The sequence below is a fragment of the Betta splendens genome, chromosome 7 (assembly GCF_900634795.4).
Source record: "Betta splendens chromosome 7, fBetSpl5.4, whole genome shotgun sequence".
Lineage (NCBI taxonomy): Eukaryota > Metazoa > Chordata > Actinopteri > Anabantiformes > Osphronemidae > Betta > Betta splendens.
In genome coordinates this window covers 10,180,081-10,198,374 of record NC_040887.2, presented here as the reverse complement: position 1 = coordinate 10,198,374, position 18,294 = coordinate 10,180,081, and the positions used below count along the sequence as shown (strand labels likewise).

The 18,294-nt window shown below is 41.6% G+C and overlaps 1 protein-coding gene across 1 annotated transcript; it reads right to left on the bottom strand.

The window, feature by feature from the left end:
* Positions 1-8,832: 8,832 nt before the first annotated feature.
* Positions 8,833-14,359, bottom strand: znf217 (zinc finger protein 217). Its single transcript, XM_029156969.2, has 4 exons — positions 13,052-14,359; positions 12,701-12,808; positions 10,397-11,767; positions 8,833-10,273 (listed from the first exon to the last, which is right to left on the bottom strand). Exons 1-4 carry the CDS (start codon positions 14,328-14,330, stop codon positions 10,164-10,166), a joined length of 2,868 nt encoding a protein of 955 aa, XP_029012802.1. The 5' UTR covers positions 14,331-14,359; the 3' UTR covers positions 8,833-10,163.
* Between the last annotated feature and the right edge of the window lie 3,935 nt (positions 14,360-18,294).

The following is an 18,294-nucleotide window of genomic DNA, read 5'->3' as shown; positions in this document are numbered from 1 at the left end:
TGAAGAGTCGCCATTTTGATTCAAATGTAATTGAAATGTGACAGAATTTCACTCAAATCATAAATGAATGCGGATGATTCATAATAAAGACTATTGAAGTCTGTTCAAACATGACGAGCCGTCCACGCGACCGTCATTAAATTATCTGAGTCTGAATCAAAGGAGCGGAGCAACGAACGACGTGAGCAGAGCGCACCGATCGGCCGCGTCCCCATTGGTTTTGTCACACGGTGGGCCCCGCCTCCCCGGCTCCCACCGGCTCCAAACGCGAGCTGCAGGTTGGGCCTCTAGACGTTCGAATGGAAGGCACTCTGATTTGCATGGCTGAACGCACGGGCTGAGGCAGGGGAGCGGGTCAGAGGGACGCCAGACGCAGGCTTTTAGAGGGATGAGGCTGCGCGGAGTCGCACGGAGGTGACGCGCTGGTTGCACTGACGCGACCTCTCACACAGTGTGAACAAAGGAAAGGCTGGAGGGCTCTGCTGCCATCAGATGCAGGCTAGGATAATATTACAGGATGCGCACTGATGACTGTGGTTATGGGCCAAAGGTATTTATTGATACATTTTACAGCATCCACGCCTTTGTGTTCGTTAACGTTTGAAAGACAAACCCTCCGGCCGTCAGCCGGAATCTACCTTCACACTGTTTCGTTATTTTGTCGTGATGCAAATGTTGAGCGTGATTAATTCCAGTGACCACCGCAGAGCGACTTCATTGCAGTCCACAAAAAGCGGCGACAGGACAAGGGTAAATCGAGGCGGCGGCGCTCGCTCTAACTTTGTTTTTGCCGTTGCTCTCCGTCTCGCTCCCTTCTCCCCCCCCCCCCCCCTGCTGCTCGAAGCATTCCATCTTTATATCGGAGCCAATCAATGGCGAACCGGTGTCTATTGTCTGTTCTGTGCTCAGGCCACTGCCCTCCTCCAGCACCCCCCATTACAGAAATGTTTCTTCCCATCAGTGCCTTTACTTATCATTTCCCGGGTGACATTGAACTTCCGATGCCCCAGCCGCCGAGACACATCTCTGAACTCACACAATTACTCTTCATCCCCACTAACAATTTAGTAATGAAGTATTGATTTCCAGATTCCTCTCTTATGGATGATATTAGATTTTGTTTGATAAACTGTGCCTGGGCCTCTAATCTGCACTGTCCCTTTTCCCACTGTCTGTAAAACAAAGTGCCACTGGAGAGATAATGACCAGGGAACATCGATGAACTCATTTCATCAATTTGTAACACTTGACAATGAAAAAGGGCAGGCATTTTTCAAGCAGCAATGTCAAAGTTTATTGCTCTGGGTACGGTCTTATTGGAAGCCAGACATCTTGAGCAACGTTGAGCTCTAATTTATGGGCCCCAATGTGCCAGTTACTTTTAAAGGAAATGTTTGGATACTGGGAAGATATTAGTGTTGCACCTGGGTTGTCTGATTTCCAGGGCCACCGGGGATTCATGTGTCATGCTAGGAAATCCTAAAAAACAGCAGAGAGGAGACTGAGGCTGCGGCTGCTTGAGATGCAGTTTGGGCCGTCGTTCTTGATGAGATGCTACATGCAAGTCACACATGCACGGAAGCACGCGGCCGCATACAGTGAATGCTAGAATGCCAATTATTCTGCAAAAACAAATAGGCAAAGGTTGGAAGGTAATCTCTATTAGTTCGCTCTGTGCATTTTCCGGGTTCCTCGTCTCCACAAAAACTCACATCAAGGAAGAAAGGATGGAATCAATGTTTGAGTAAATTAGTTTGTTGGAAAATTATATTCGTTATGGCCGGTAAATGAACAGTAAGTGATAGGTTTTTACAGAAATACCTTCGCACAGGCTACTCTGGACCACTGGAACTGCCCAGAACCCACTCACCAAATGAGGGACCCAAACTTATCACCTCAACATCCTGCCCCACCCATGGCAAAAACAAGGAGATCAACAGACTGCTGCAAAAAGGTCTGACGGTAGGGCTGTGCGACGGCTCGAAGAAGAAGAAGAGATGCCCTTAAATCAGCTCATTTAAGAGTCCTGAGAGGCGGCAGTCGAAGTCCCCCCAAATGTAACCACCTCCAAGTCCCAAGGGGGCGCCAGAGGCCGTTATGCCCCTGAACGCACCCTCGGAGCTCCCGACGGGGCTGCGATTAGGTCTGAGGCTACATGTGTCGAGCCACACGCCACATGCCACACAACAAAGGTTCCCCAGTGGCAAACACACCCTGCTCGAAGGCAACAGGCATCAAGCTAGGCCACTGCTCTCCTTAGTTTCTCCATGTTTTCCATCTTGTGACATCATTAGGCCAAAGTCCCTGGACATTAATTGGTCTGATGTAATTATAATCACTGTGACGTGACTTGATGAAACAGATCAATCCTGGTTTGGGGCTATTGGACTAATTTCTACATTATGAAACCTGTACATCTCCACTTTGACACTAGAATAGTTAGTGGTTTTCAATACTTTTCTCTCTCAACCATTTCTCTTTTAAAGCTGATGTGTTAGACATGATCTAAGTCATCCAAAGATGAGAAATATCACAGTTTTTTTGATGATGAATTAAACAATACAAAGTAGTCAGTGTGCAAAGGAAACATCTTGGGGAACTTAAATGTTTAATTTTTTCCCATACTTTATTATAAAGTGTATATGTGATGCATCTCTGAGTGCTCAATAACTCCAACACTGTTTTTCAAACTACTGTGTTGCTCTTGTGCAGACAATCTATTTGGTGCAAAGTCAAATCATTTATTTCCCCTCATTCATCCTGATAGAATGAGAGACCTGAGGAACAACAGCCAATTTAGACTGAAAATCCCAGTTCAGCTCAGGGTAATCTGATTTCTCTGCTCCCCAGAAATCTACATGTATAGTGCTTATCAACTGGATTACTGGCAGGTAGGAAGAATAACCCAATTTGGGGTTACTTGTTTCTCTGTGTGTAGTATTCAGTGTCACATTGCATTAGAAGAGCGGGGATATTGCTTTGTGGAATAGATGCAAAACTTATTTGCTTGTCCAGATTTAGCTGCTCATTCATTCCAATGTTTTCTTTCTTGCATTACACATCACATAGAGAAACATGTCCTGCAATCAGATAATAGCTTTAAGAGGTGGATTCAGAAGAGCATTACAGGCCGGAGTCTTATTTTTTATTTGTTGAAGAAACACTGCTTGTTTACTTTGTGTCTGCCGGACAGATCACAGACCCAGACATTGATTTCAGCATATATAGTGCAGTGGCCCCATGCTGGATGGCGCTAGTAGCGCTTTATCTTCACTAGTTAAAGACATTATACAGGCTTGTGGAAGTGTCGGTTGTGGTAAGAGATGACCACCATCCACGCGCCCTCATCACCACAGAGGTCAACCTCCCTCAAACTAGATCAGCAGCTCCTCCACAGAGATTATTGGCAATCGATGACACGCCAATGTACACACAGAAGAAATTATACTCCAGGGCCAATCACTACTCTTCTCTGGTTTCTGGGCTGTTGCTTAATGTATAAATACTGTGGCGGAACACTATTCCCTCACCTACCGAGCGACTATAAAAGAAACGGAGTGGAAACCATCAGGGATGCAGGGAGCCATGCCAGTTTCCTTTAGACACAGTCCTCTTAATATCTTTTACAGGAAACAATCATCTTTCCTGATGAACCAAAATGTCCTATAGCAGCCAAGGTCAAATACATCTGGCCACACACACACACACACACACACACACACACACACACACACACACATACACACACACACACACACACACACACACACACACACACACACACACACACTTAACTATTTACTCTAGTGTTAAATATATATTACAAAATTATATAGGGGCACAATTATGCAGCTTCTCTTCCACTTATTCTATATACAACATAAGCAAGCACTAATTAGTGGCAACACTAACGTGGGAAAAAGTGTATGAGCAAACAAAAAAGTGACTTTCACAGATAGTGGCTATGTAATAACACTTACAATGGCTTTATTCAACTGTCTAATGTTTTATTTTTGTTTTTTTAGCTAATGAAAGAGCTCTAGTTGAATATACAGGTAAGATCAGCAGGGAACCTTGTTTAAATGTCATGGCTAACATTTACTGTAGAAAGCGTATATATACATGCTTACTTTATTTTGTGAAGAATCATGAATGGTTTCTTATAACATAACTTTATTAAATATAATTAGAGTTAGAAAATTTTATATATCCAGATATATTATACTTTAGTATAAATACATTTAGTATCCATTAATCATGTCAGTTTATCACCAGGTATTATCAAAAAACAGATGAATACACATTATATATGCTTTAATCTGATCTGAAACTCTAATAGTTTATTATAAACAATGTAACAATAATTTACATGCTGTTCACTAATACTAAATAAGGAGCAGTGGACATGACAACAGAATAAGAGGTAAGTTATTTTCCAAGAAAATCATTGTTTTGTTTACAATGCAATGGGTACAAAATGTTTTTGAAGGAAAATGTAATGATTGTTTATATGTTCAAATAACCTTTAGGTGATGTGTGCATATGAACTGCTCTGTGTTTTGTGAACGAGAACAGCGAGATAAGGAAACGTTTGCTTAGGAGGTGCAATGTCCTACCAGTCATTCTCCTCTTCTAAAGGGGCTCCAATGGCACCTGAGGGGGAATCTCATGGCTGTCATCCCAGAAAGCTTGCCACACTGATGCCTGGCTACCATCTGCTCCGCATATGAGCGAAAACAGGCAATTGCCTCAAAGAAGGCGCTTCAGTCACACTGTCATTGAACTAATATAGTTTAAGATGTTTTCTGGGTAGCTCTAGACAACATCTAGGTGGAATGTGTAAAAAAAACGCTTTTAGTGAAATGATTGAAAGAAAGGAAATGACTGAATGTTGCATGCGATGTAGGTCAAGCGCCTTTGAAATGTATATGACTAGCCGTGCCCCTGTCTTAACATGCACTTGGGCTCTGACAGTGAAAAAGGCAGAACAGTGGACCCTGTCAGCGCTACACTTCCTGTAAATAACCCCTGCATGCCTTTGGTTTATCATTCCCTGCAAATGATTCCAGGCCCCTCCAGAGTCGACAAGAAATAGCGTTATTTTATGGCATGGAAAAAAAAAGAGGAGATAAAAAGAGAAGCCAGGGAGAGAAAAAAGGGAGATGGGGCTAAAAAAGGTCCTTCAGGGAACATGGTGTAAATGAAGTTCCGGGAATGACGCAGGCAAGCAATGAGGCATGGATGGAAAATATACGCTGCACATCATCGGATAGAGATGCCAGTGGAAATGGCTTCATTGAAGTGTCAGTCCTCATCCATCAATCAATCATCCGCAAGAAACAATAACGCTGCAGCTTGGGGCAGCTTTTATGGGGCTTACTCATGGGTATCGGAAACAGCACTTAAATGTAGTTCTGACACTGGGAGAAAAACAGAGGTGAGGTACTCGGCTTATTCCACATGCAGGTAAAGCAGGTAGGAGCCGAGAGCAAGTGTGCGGAGCTCTGGACAGAGCACTTATCTGACAGCAGAGGTAGGTTTCACCTTTTCATGTCCTTTTAGAAAGCAAACTCAATACAGAAATAATGCAATTAATTCAATTAATAAAAGCTTATGAATAATATTATTGTTTTTTTTATATTATATTCTTCACAAAACATTTGGAAATGCTCTTAGTAACAATGCCAGCATTTAGTCATGACCTTATTAGATGAAAAAGGACGACAGAGACTGATAAGAATGTCTGTGTGTTATTGTTAATTTTAGGGTAATGTTAATGCAAGTATTTGGTCATATAACAATGTATTGGGCTGATGAAGTAAAAATAAGTCACTATAGGAAACAGATGAATGCAGTGAAGACTTACTAATTATGTTTTTTTCTGCTTTTTATTCTTACTTCATACATTTCATAAAGCTTTTCAGAGACAATTACTCTAGTCACTAATTAATTTTCTGATAATAAAATAAAACAAAATATTCCTAATGTAATTGGTTCAGTTACATTATAGAATAGTTTTTGTTTACATTTAATAAACGCCGTCAGAGCAGGAATTCCTGAGGTTCCTCAGTGAATTGGCCCTGAATGGACTGGTGACTGTCCAGGGAGCACACGCCTCTCGGCCCAAATGACAGCCGGGCTGTGCCCCAGCGTGCCAGCGACCCTTATGAGGACAAACGGTGGGGGGTCATTAGGCGGCAGAGCTGCCCGTAAGGTGCCGGGTCAGTAATTCTCCTGGTTCTTACCGGACGCATGAAAAAAACAATATATGTGCTGCTGTTCGACAACTGTTTCCTCATAGGACTTATTTACATATATTATTATTATATCACATAGCCTGTATTTAATAGCCAATCAGAATCAGATCAGATCCCTGTGGTGTTCACTCGCACGTGACCTTAACGGGGGGAAAAAAGAGAACAAAAGCACTTAAAGTAGAGCAACATGTCCTTCAAGGCTAAACTGTATGTTCACCATAATAAACAAGAAATGCTAAATGTTCCAACCGTCGCTTTTGCTGTATGCGAGCCTTTTGATTTCCCCAAACCAAGTCTCTTGACGACTTTTCTGCAACATGAAACATGACACGTCATCCATTATTCTGTACATGTGACTTGCTATCTCAGCCTGCTCCATATGGCCCCTCTTGTCTCCAGACACCCAAATCCCTTTCCTTGGGCCAGGGGCTGTTTGTGTGGGAACCATTACATCGCTGCTCTTCCTCAGAGGAATGGGGTGACGATGATGAGCAATCACAGCTACAGCAGACTCTCCGCCTCAAATTCTGACAGGATATTCAACAATTGACTGTATCTGCTTTTCTGGCCCAATTGCTAATTCATGCAAGTTGACAATCCGGAGGCAACAATTATGAGTGATGAAAGGGCTGAAAATAAGAGGGGAGAGCACTTAAGAGGAAGAATAAAAACATGAAGTTTACTTTACGGAGGACGAGGGAGGTGGAAGATTTGTGAGCTGCATTACAGAGGAGAAAGAGGGTGGATTAACTAAACACGTCCTCAGTCAGAGACGAACGTATCCACCAGCCCTAAACAAGCAAACACACACAGAACAGATGAATGGATGGGAGAGCAAACAGAGAGCAGCATTTGTGTAGCGAGTTGTGCTTTGGAACGGCTCAGTGTGAAGCCTTATTAACACACAAAACCTAATGTGATGAAAGAAACATGATAAGGAGCTGTTAAGACCTCAGGTGTTTTGTGCAACAACATTTCGGGGGAAAAAAACAATCTCAAGTGCATTTGCATGATTTGGTCTAATCTTAGCTCGTCCTGGTGAGGAAACAGTGCAGCATTGCCCGTTAGGGCAGTATTAGGTTAAGGTCTGGTCCAAATCTGGCAACCTTAGCAGTTTTCTGGTGTGTGACTCATCTTTTGGAATATTAATTTAGGGTTTTAGTCGACGTGTCTTAAAGAGAAGGTGCCTGTGGTCACATTTGTTTGCAAGGAATAAAATATAGGAAAAGACCAGTGATGCACATTTTCATTTTAGTTAGAAATTACAGAGAAAAACACAGAGACCAGGAGGTGGAGGAGGAGGAATTTAAAGGGGTCTTTTCCCATCTTGGGCCCATTAAAGGACTTCTGACACGAAGGCGCTCGCAGCCTCGTGGACACAGCATCCACAGTAACAGCGCGTCATGGGCTGTTGTTGACTGGCGTTCCTTGCCACGCATTTGCACTAAGTTTGCCACAGTGTCTGTGTGTATGTGCGTGGGGGGGGGGTGAGGGTGATGCTAAGTGAAATGCTCATTTTGCATTTGTGATTACCAAGGCCCATGGGCGGTATGCACTAATGTGAGCTAATGCAATAGATTACACAGTGCTGGCCCAGGGGAACAGACAGCAAGCAGATGTGGTCTACTCAAAGGGGGAGGAGGGGAAAAAAATCTAAGTTTAAAGTGTTCAGTGTGGTGAAGACTGTCCTTTGCAATTTGTTGTTTACAGAATGTACAGCCGTGATAGGCTTTGTCAGTCCTCTCCTTTCTTCAGTTCTTTAAGCAGACTTAAAACGTGTCAAGGGAAGAACCGCTGCTGTTGGACTACGTTAGTCCCAATGAGTAACGCCGCAGCAGGTGTGTTGAATGGAGACAACACCTGTGTGACATCATCAATTAGGTGTGCAGCAATTGTTTAGTCCTGTGTGATGACACTGACATTATAACATTTATTCACTACAATCAACACCATTGCATTTAAGTTCTATTCCATTTAGCCACAATGTACAGTTTTATAAGAAGCAACATATTTTGCAGGTGTGTTGTTGGATATGCAGGACTCTGATGGGGCTCTTGACTTTGTAAATAATGCCCTCTAGTGGTCAGTATGATTTAGCGATGGGAAAAGAACATTCACCACGACTTGCAGTTTAATGTAAATCAAAATACATGTTTACTTATATTATTTTTTTTGATGATTCATGCTTCTAAAATATAAATTGTTTTGTTTAGAAACTTACTTACATGTGCATTTAATGATCATACAGACTAATACAAGTCTGAATTATTTCCTAATAAGAAGCAAATATATGTTCCTGATTTTACACTTTCAGGGGCTCAAAGTCAGAACAATTTGTCCCAAGCTGTTGGTAAGTGATAGTAATGAATATTGGTAAAAAAAGAAAAAAAAAAAGGTTTTTCACCATTTTACCAACATACATAAATATATTTCTAATCAAAAAATGACCGTTTTTATGGTGTTAACACTCAGATGAACAAAGGCTGTGGGAAAAATAAAACTCATGTAAAGACAGAGAATGAGGCCTGCGACAGACCAGGTGAACCATCTGAATTAAAGAAGCATGAGCCAGCAGTTACTCCCCTCTCACTTTATTAATGAAATGTGTCATACAAATCTCAAACAATTTTGTAATTTTTATATGAGCACACATAATGTCAAGACGACAAATAACTTAACCAGAACTGGCAAAAATACAAAACCTATGCCTCACTGCTTATAAATACGAGTGAACCTGAGACTTGTTTTTGTTCAGTGTAAAATTAATTGAGCTGCCTTTGTATTTTTATCTTACGCCGGTCACAAAAAGGCCACTTAATGACAGTCTAGAACGACTGCTGCCACTTGAAACAAAAACACTTTCAAGAATATGCTTGGACTAATTCCTCGGTAGTGACTAGATCTGTCCAAATAATACAGTCAGCCCATTTAGCACACAAACAGCACTTTAGAAACTTTACAGCATTTTATAACCTATGGATTTGAGACTAACGCCATTTATCCATTTCAAGAGGACAAGTAATCAGGAAATCTGTTCTGTGTTTTAAACTGGGCTTGTAAAAACCAAGTAAATCAAAGAAACACAATACAAACCATGGTACAGTTAATTGTGTGTCACTGGTCAAAATGGCCTCAGACGTTGTGGGACTAGATAAGCTTGTGTTTTATGACAAACATGTCTGTCTAGTCCTACAAAACATCCATTTCTAATAAATAAGACCACTAGGTGTCATATTTCAGCTGACATGATACTACAGCAGCTTTACAAAAATAAAGTCTAGACCACAACATGAGGTAGACCCCGCCAACCAACACAGCGCTCCTTACTCTGGTGTATTTGTGAGCCACTGGGCCAAACAATCAAGCCATTTGACAATTCCCCACTCAGTGTTTTGGAGGAGAAAACAAATAGTGCATAATTACTGCCTGCACATCAGAGGTTAGTTGACAGAGCAGCAGCATTTCACACAAATTATTCTTAGGTTTACACTTAATACAGCTTTTTGTACTAAAAGCTTACAGACATATTTGCATTTTCCCACAAATTATATTTACTATTGTGTCACAGACACCTGCAGGTATTGAAACATTAGTGGGTCCATCATGGTTTCAGTACCAGTTCTGAATGGAAAGATATCATAGTGGAATACTAACTTCAGAGAGTGATGATCTGCACTTTTTTTATTCATTCAAAAACAGAAAAAAAGAAAAATGATGATCTTCAAATCGGAAAACAAACTACATTAGAGAAGACACATTCTGATCACAAAACATCTCACTCTCTAATCAGTACAATGGACATTGTCTCCAAAATAAGGTAGCAGCGGTTCAATATATAGAGGGGAAAAAATAGGACTTCAAACCCCCCCCAAAAAACCTCTTACCATGTTTATATGAATTTTTTTTTTAGGTAGTTTTGTCAGCGCTTCTATAGCAGTGATTAGAAAAAGCTGAGGGCTCTCTCCTTGGCAGGCTGGGCAAAGTGGGTAAGTGTTGGTACAGCACAGTTCTGCCTCCTGAGGAAGAAACCTTTAATGTTACAAGGACAAACTGCTACATTGTGCAGGTTTAAATCGAAGACTGAACTTTAAACACTGCCCTGTCTATGCCTACTTTGAACCAGTTAGCCTGCTACTTACCTGCTCTGGGGTTGGCCAGTCCTCCATGACTGGAGTTAGTTGATGTACTATGATAGAGTGACACCAGGTCATTGGGTGTGTAGGAATGCAAAAGGTTCATCATACTCCAGTCAGTGTCCAAACCGCCTCCAATAACCGTTGATGTATTCTTTACAGGAGCCAAAGCCTCAGAGACAGTGGATGGACCTGGGCCTTGTGATGTGGGTTTGACACTTTTGCCCGACATTATCAACCTGCTGGATCCACCCCCAGCTGGTCTTCTAAATCCAGGTTGCTCACTGGTCTCAGCTTCCCGGCCTGTAGGTGCCATGTACTTCAATCTTTTGCTGGAAGATTCACCAAAATCCATCTGGGGTAGGCTACCAAATTGGCTTGACAGGCACATTCTGGCAGCATCGGAGTGCCAAATGACACCACTTCTAACTGGATAACTCCTTTCGTCTATTCCCAGTCTGTCTGGGAGGCCTGATCGGTCCATTACATATTTGGTTCCTGTGTGCGGTTTCCTTACAACTGCTGTATACCTGGATGATTCCTGTCTGGCCCCGAAATCAATGTTCTGTCTATTGGACTGGGTTTCTTGGACAACATCATGCGGAGGGGCATGGACCAGAGATGGTTTAGAACCTTGAGGTGGGTTAACAGACGTCTTGTCCTGAGGTTTTGCTGTTTGAGGGGGTGGGGATTTGGTTCGACGAGGATGACGCCTGTCAATCACTGAAAGAGGGGTTACATCTTTCCCTTCAAGTGCAGGGGGGCATCCTGTGTAACGCCTTTGTTTCAAACCACACCCAAAACTATTCCTTTTTGTACTGTTGCACTTGTCTTTATGAGACAGCTTTTTGTGCATTATCAGAACCTCTGGGTACATGGTTGTATATGCACAAAACGAACAGGCAATTGGGATTAGTTCATTTCCAGGATCTGCACCAACACCAATGGAGAGAGACACTTTTAAGGACAAATTTAAAGGGCCCTCTGAGTTTTCTTCTTTTATGTTCTCGGTTTCCATCTTCAGATTAACAGGTGTGGGGAACTTTGTGAGCGCCTCTGTAGGTGAGGAGCTAGCAGACTTAGCAATGATTTTCTCATACATCTGAATGAGTGGTTTGCCAGGCTTGCTATCTATGCTATTCTCTGGCATTCCAGTGGTACAAGAACGGACTCCAGGAACCCAAAGTGTTGTCTTTGAGATGGGATTCTCATTGTCATGTGCATGTTTTCCATCATTAGGGGAAGGCATTGAAGGCATGGGTTTGCTAGGGATGTCAACATAAGGTTTGTCCTTGTGGCGACGATCCAGGTGATATTTCAATGATGTTTTCTGGGCAGCAGCATAGTCGCAATATGCACACTTGTATGGTTTTTCACCTGTGACAAAACCAAAAGAGTGAAGTATATAGGTAAAGCTTAAAAAATGATTCTAACATAATTAGAAAGTAATATACTTGTAAAAACTACACAGGAAATGCACTGATTGAGCAAAAAGTCCCCACCTGGATGTAACTAAGCAAATAGGTAACAGCTGTTATATTACCCTAACAGATGAAGTGAACACCGTCTGGTCATGGAAAATATGTTAATCCATTTAAGAAGGGTCAAATTATTGACATGCATCAGGCAAAGAAATTGAGTTAAGAACTATTCGATTACTAGAAACTAAAAAGATAGTGGGGAACCATCATCTTCATGGAAGAGTTGAATGATAGTGACAAGCTATGACTTGAATGACAGTAAGAAAAATATACAGGTGTGTAGCCTTAAGAAAACCACTCATCAATGATGCTAATCAAGAAGGAACATAAAGATTGGACTTTAGAGCAAAAGAAGGTCATGCAATCTGATAAGCTGAGATTCACCCTCTTCCAGAGTGATGGGCGCATTAGGGTTAGGCAGATAAAATGATGCACCCATCAGGAATGGTGCCTTCAGTAAAAGCCTGAGAGGTCAGTGTAATGATCTAGGGTTGCTGTAATAAAAGCTTAGAGCAAGCCAATAAAATATTAGTGTGTGACTTTCCTCTTAGGTGTAGGATCAGCAATGTAATGTGTCCAAAGAATGAGGTCAGCTGACTATCTGAATATACTGAATGACCAGATGGCAAGGGCAAGATGATAATACCAGGATTCATCAGGCTCAGATTGTGAGAGAAAGTATGACTTATCATTTTCTCACAAGGACTGACCACCAGAGTCTAGACCCAACATTGCAGAACATTATTGAAATGATCAAGTCAAATGCATGCTGGAATAAAAGCAATCATTAGTGTGTGACTTTTTTGGACAGTTAAGTAGTAGAATGTACCTGTGTGAGTCCTCAGATGAACGGTGAGGTAATAGCTGGATCTAAATGATTTGCCACAGAAGCTGCATTCTTTTGACCTTCCTTTCGATCGATCAGAACCATCTTCACCTTTGAAAATGACACAAAATGTATGCATTAATACATTAAATAAAATTCACTGGGTGTGTTGTAAACCACATCAATTCAATTTTATTTATATAGCGCCAAATCACAACAAGGTTATCTCACGTAAGGTTTAAGACCTTACACATTTAAACCAAACAGATCATCAAAAGCAAGAAGAGCAACATTTTTCATTTTACCACAAAAACATTATATTAAAACATGCGAATATAATAGCCTGAAAGTTACCTGAACCCAGGTTGTCAGTCAGTGCTGCCTCATCAAAGCCCTCCTCAGATCCTTCCTCTGCATTCTCCATTGAACCAGCTCTCGACAACTTTCCTTCGACAGAAGAAGTTGGACTCTCTTCACCGCCTCTCTCGCGCTTGTGCACCCTGGAATGGAGAACTAACTGGTGGTATGTCCTGAAGGTTCTCTGACACTCCTCACAAGTGGTCGGCCTCTCTTTGTCATTAACTTTTTGCATTAGGGATCTCCGCTGTAGTTTGGGGTTTTCCACTCCAGCCTGCTGCTGAGACTGTTGCTCTTTCCTAAGAGACTCTTTTGCAACCTTGTCGCCTTGACCCTCCTCCTTATCAGAATTGCAGTCTTCATTGTCCGTGCTGGCTTCCTGGCCGATATCTTTAGTATTACTCGGACCAACTGCTATTTTGCCCTTTGTAGCAAGTTGCCAGGCCTGATAAGTGTTAAAGGGATCTAGCTGGGGAATCCATTTTGATGATATTTCCTGTTGTAGACTATTTATTGCAGAACAAGGAACAAGATTCATACTTTGAAGGAAGGCTTCCTGTTTGCTTGTAGATTCAGGAGTGGCATGCATGTTCTCTTTGTCTGGTTCTACCTCTCGATTATGCACTTTACTATGCTCAGCTAAACTGTCATAGTCAGGGAAGAAAAACCCACATACCATGCACATTTTGTAAACAGTGACTACAGACTGTGAAGCATACTCTTGGGTAATGCCATTGATTGTGACTGGGGTCTCTAACTCTTGCTGTGCCTTATTTTTTGATTTTACATGCATCTTCATGTGGTTCTTGAGGAACCACGGCTCTCTAAACCGCCGTCCACAAACATTGCAACAGTAAGTAAAGTAATCCTTGTGTTTCCTCATGTGGGTCTCCAGCTCACTAGCATCTTGTGATACCTGACCACATACAATGCAGCTGTGAACCTCATCTTTTTCACTGGGTAGACTGCACGGTTTTGGCCGAGGTCTCTCTCCTGGGATTCTGAATTCTGCTTCAACTCGAAGCACAGCTGGCTCATAGAAAGTCGTAGGATGCTCAGTTAAAACATGAGGTCCTAGCTCATCTTGGTGAGAAAAAGCTTGATCACAGAACATACAGGATAGCGACACACCTCCAGAGACACCCTTGTCTATGTAGTTGTTGTGTGGTGTCATGCTAGACACAGGCATTGGAATGCTTGCACTGCTATTTTTTAGAATGTCCTGGGCAAGTCCATCGGGGCTCTCCACAAATGGCAGCAATGAGTGAGTCGGCATTGTCCTCTGAGTGTGGAGCAAAAGTGCCGCACACAGGAACACTCTGATTTAGATTCCTAATGATTGACAAAGAGAAAAAAGTTCAGTTTCAGACTCAAAAAAGGATCAAGCAGCTATAACAAAAGATATAAACAGCTTAAAATATACCTAACAGAGAATAGCCCTCTCTCATTGAAACAGGAAATATATCTTTTTAGCAATCAACTGCTAAGAAAACTCATTTCCTCCATATGCATACCACGGGTAAAATGCATAAAACTGTTTTCTTTTTCTTTGCTGCACAAGTTTTTTTCTAACTCATCTTTAGTACGAACAAAATCTCAAAATCATAACATAGTTGATATCGATGTAAACCCAAAGATTAAGTGGTTTTCATATTGCTAATTCCTTTATGTTCAAAACAAATATTTTGTTAACTGCACAGATTCAAAATAAGAGTAAGAGTGTAAATAAAAAAACATTTAAATAACAATCACATTGAATTATTAAGTGGATTTAGCCTGTTAATGTTTTAACATTACATTTTTTAATTTAAAAAATTACATAAAAATATTAAAGATCATTGTTTGATTGCTATTTCTCAATTAAACAATAGCTAGCAACAGCAACAGCAACTCAAAGCTGTTTGTTGACTACCATTGCAGATGTAGTTATACAATATGTTCTAGGTGTGGAACATGTTAGTTTCCCTTTTGGTTCGTAAAACCTGCTTTCTGATTACTTGCTTATGACTTATTCTTCATAGGCCTTTTGCCAGGTACAGTGAAATACAAACCAATTCGTTTGACTGATTAGTAACTGTAGAAGCTGGGACATCAGATATAAAGACTATTTTAAGAGACTACAACCTGTGGTGACATGGCTATATCAATTCCCCCAGTACACTATGTAAACACTGTAGTGTTAGAATTCAGCACTGTTGATGAGGGAATGAGGTGAATCCCTGCTGTAATGTTTTGCTTTCTATATTTTATTAATTTTTTCCTCAACAATATACATGAACGTACATAACGTCAAAAGTTTTTGACTTTGACATGACTTTTTTTGTTTTAATTGTTTTACATTTCAAATTTGCTTCCTTGTTTGTACTTCTGACATAATCCAGGTGAGCACAGGCAACAGTCGATACCAAGGCAGAACGACGTGTTTTTAGGCTCACGCATGCTTTGTGTGGAGCAGCGTTAACGTTAGCCACCTTGTTATTCACGTACATTCCGTTTACGCAATTTACTTGTGATAGGACGCACAAATTAACAGTTAACACCTCAGAACGAAGCTTACGGTTGGGTTTAAATTGATTTATATTTAAAGTAGTGGCTATTACATTACTACAAGTGCATAATAAACAGAGCACGAGGATATGGGTGATTTGAGTCACACTGATTAATATCAATCACGCTTAAACGTTACAGCTCGGAAACGCCATAAAAAGCTAAATTCGGCTAGCAGTATTGTTAAAGTACCGACCTACGGCTATAACAATGTTATTTTCATGACAGCTAAACAGTGCCAACGCGAACCACAACTTTTGTACTTACGTTCTTGCTTAATGACTCGTTTAACGCTGGATTTATAGTTAGCCCACACGAAATAACTCAAAGTCGCCAAGTTGTGATAAGCCATGAAGTGCAGCTCGGGTCAGTCGCCGAGTAACGACACAAACGTTAGCAAACTAACGTTACACTCGTTATCGCGACTTCGACCAAGGTGTAGAAACTCAACAAAAAATACCTACCAACTCTTAGTTTCCGGATTAATAATGATACTGATACTACGAGCGTCTGGAGTGAGTGAGCTTAGCTGCTGGTATGAGCTGCGTCTTCGTCTCACTGCGCGTTGCTGCCGGACACCTCATCTACTCAATTGTTTGAATGTGAATCATATTTGTTCTACTTCGCGAGACCTCACAGTGCAGCTGTTGAGTTCTGACGCGCGCTCTCGGCCATCCTTGGGGGAAGATGGTGCGCGTGCACGGCAGACCCAAAAACCCGTAGGACGGTCACGTGATCGCGAATAACAGAAAAGGATTAGCACAGGCGATCCCCACTGATACACGCCTATATTGCGTGCACGGAGCGCGTGCATCTGTCTCCAATATCCTTTTGATTACGTTCAAAGTTTGAATAACTCATCAGTTGTGTTATCAGGTATGGCAGTATGACATGTATTTGTATTTTCAGTTACCATTCCCTTTACTCACAGTGTTTATTTTTATTTAGTTTAGTTGTTTATGTCTGCACGTGCCGAGCTCTTGCACAGTGTCTCGGTAACCGCTTACACGCATAAACTGTCGCGAAGTTAGTGCTGATTAAAACGAACAGTGTTTGATGTGTGAAGAAGCATGTGAGAAGCTCCTTTAGCTGCTCCTCACGTCACGCATCAGCCACCACGCGGGGTGGGGGAGGGGCGCCTCGAACTTTTCACAGTTACATGAGGGTTTTTGCAGAAGCAGGTTGGTTGAGTCATGATAAATGACAGACTCTTCCTATTTCCACCGCGTGAAACACACAGAAACACCCAGAAGTCGAAGAGTTTCATCCCCCACTGGATTTGCCCTCATCTAAACACGCTTATAAAGCCACAGATTTAGTGGTAATTCATGGAAATGTTAGTTGATCTGGAGGAGAGTGGGGGTATTTTTGTAGCCAAGTGTTAAAGGAGTAGTTTGAATATTTCTTTATTGTATTAAAATAATGGTGTTAAATCATGTCAGGACACATGAGGAGGTTATTGGGTACGAAGAACAGGCTTATTTTTGTGAGATAAAGGCCATCACCTACAGTAACACCCACTGACTAATGTGTAGTTAAATAACAGCCCCTCCTCCACTCTTCAACTCTTTCCAAACAAACAGCTACTGACGGTGGCTTAAAGCCATACATCATGCAATCAATGAAGATATTCAGTTGACTCTGAAGTACACTTATTATTGAGACACAACCCCCCTCCCAGAGTCGCTGCAACGCTTGAAAGGAAAGAAAAAAGTTTATCAGTGACCACTCCCAGCGACAGAACAGTGAACAAAGAATGGAATATTCCGTTTGCCAAATGTGTCTCTGACATGAAGCTGGCTTGTTTTCCCCTCATCCGCTCTCATGTGCGGCTAATTAATGTCATGGTGGATTTTAAGATCTGGTTTTAACGTCCTCCATCCTATCAAACAGGTCAAAAACATGCGGTGTTGGCTGAGAATAACGCAGTAGTGGACATTGTGCTAGTGCAACCGTGACTCTGCATTACATGAGCTGTTTTTATTGTGTTTTATCATTAGGATTCATGCCCTGCTGTACACTGAAATAATTCTCGACCCGCTGCATTACTCTGATTCAGGTTTTGGCATTCTTGCCTCACCCTGAGATCCTGTTACACAAACAAGTCTAGTATGTTAATCAAAGGCACCACATGTGACACATCGAGGCCTCTCACTCGTTTCCTATTGTTCTGCGGCCACAAAGGCCCTGTGAAAGGCTATCAATCTGAAGCAGCAGTATCATGCCTCAGAGTGATTAAATTGCCAAGACATGTTGCAGCTGATTGTAAAACTTCCCCATTTGGCTTCTGATGGTGGTTTGTTTTTTTACTATATGCATTTTTAAGATGATAGATCGTATTGCAGTTACCTCAACAAGTGTCAGACGATGTTTGTTTTACCTGATTGAATTACATTTGTCCTGGTGTTTGACTTTAGGCTAATCTAAGATCATTGTCTCAGGTACACAATCTCTTCTTTGCAGAATGCAACATATGTTTTTGTATCAACCACAAGCAGTAAATTCTAAGGAGGCACAAATCAGCATTTCTGAAAATGAATAATTATGTGTTTAGCCGAGTGGATTAATAACGAGGACTGTGGTGGCTTCTTTGTCAGGAGTAGCTCAGTGCATTGTTCTCCTCTGGAATCACAGGCATAATCCTGGTGCCATCTCTGACAGACATCGATAGTATATAACGTCTTTTCTCACTT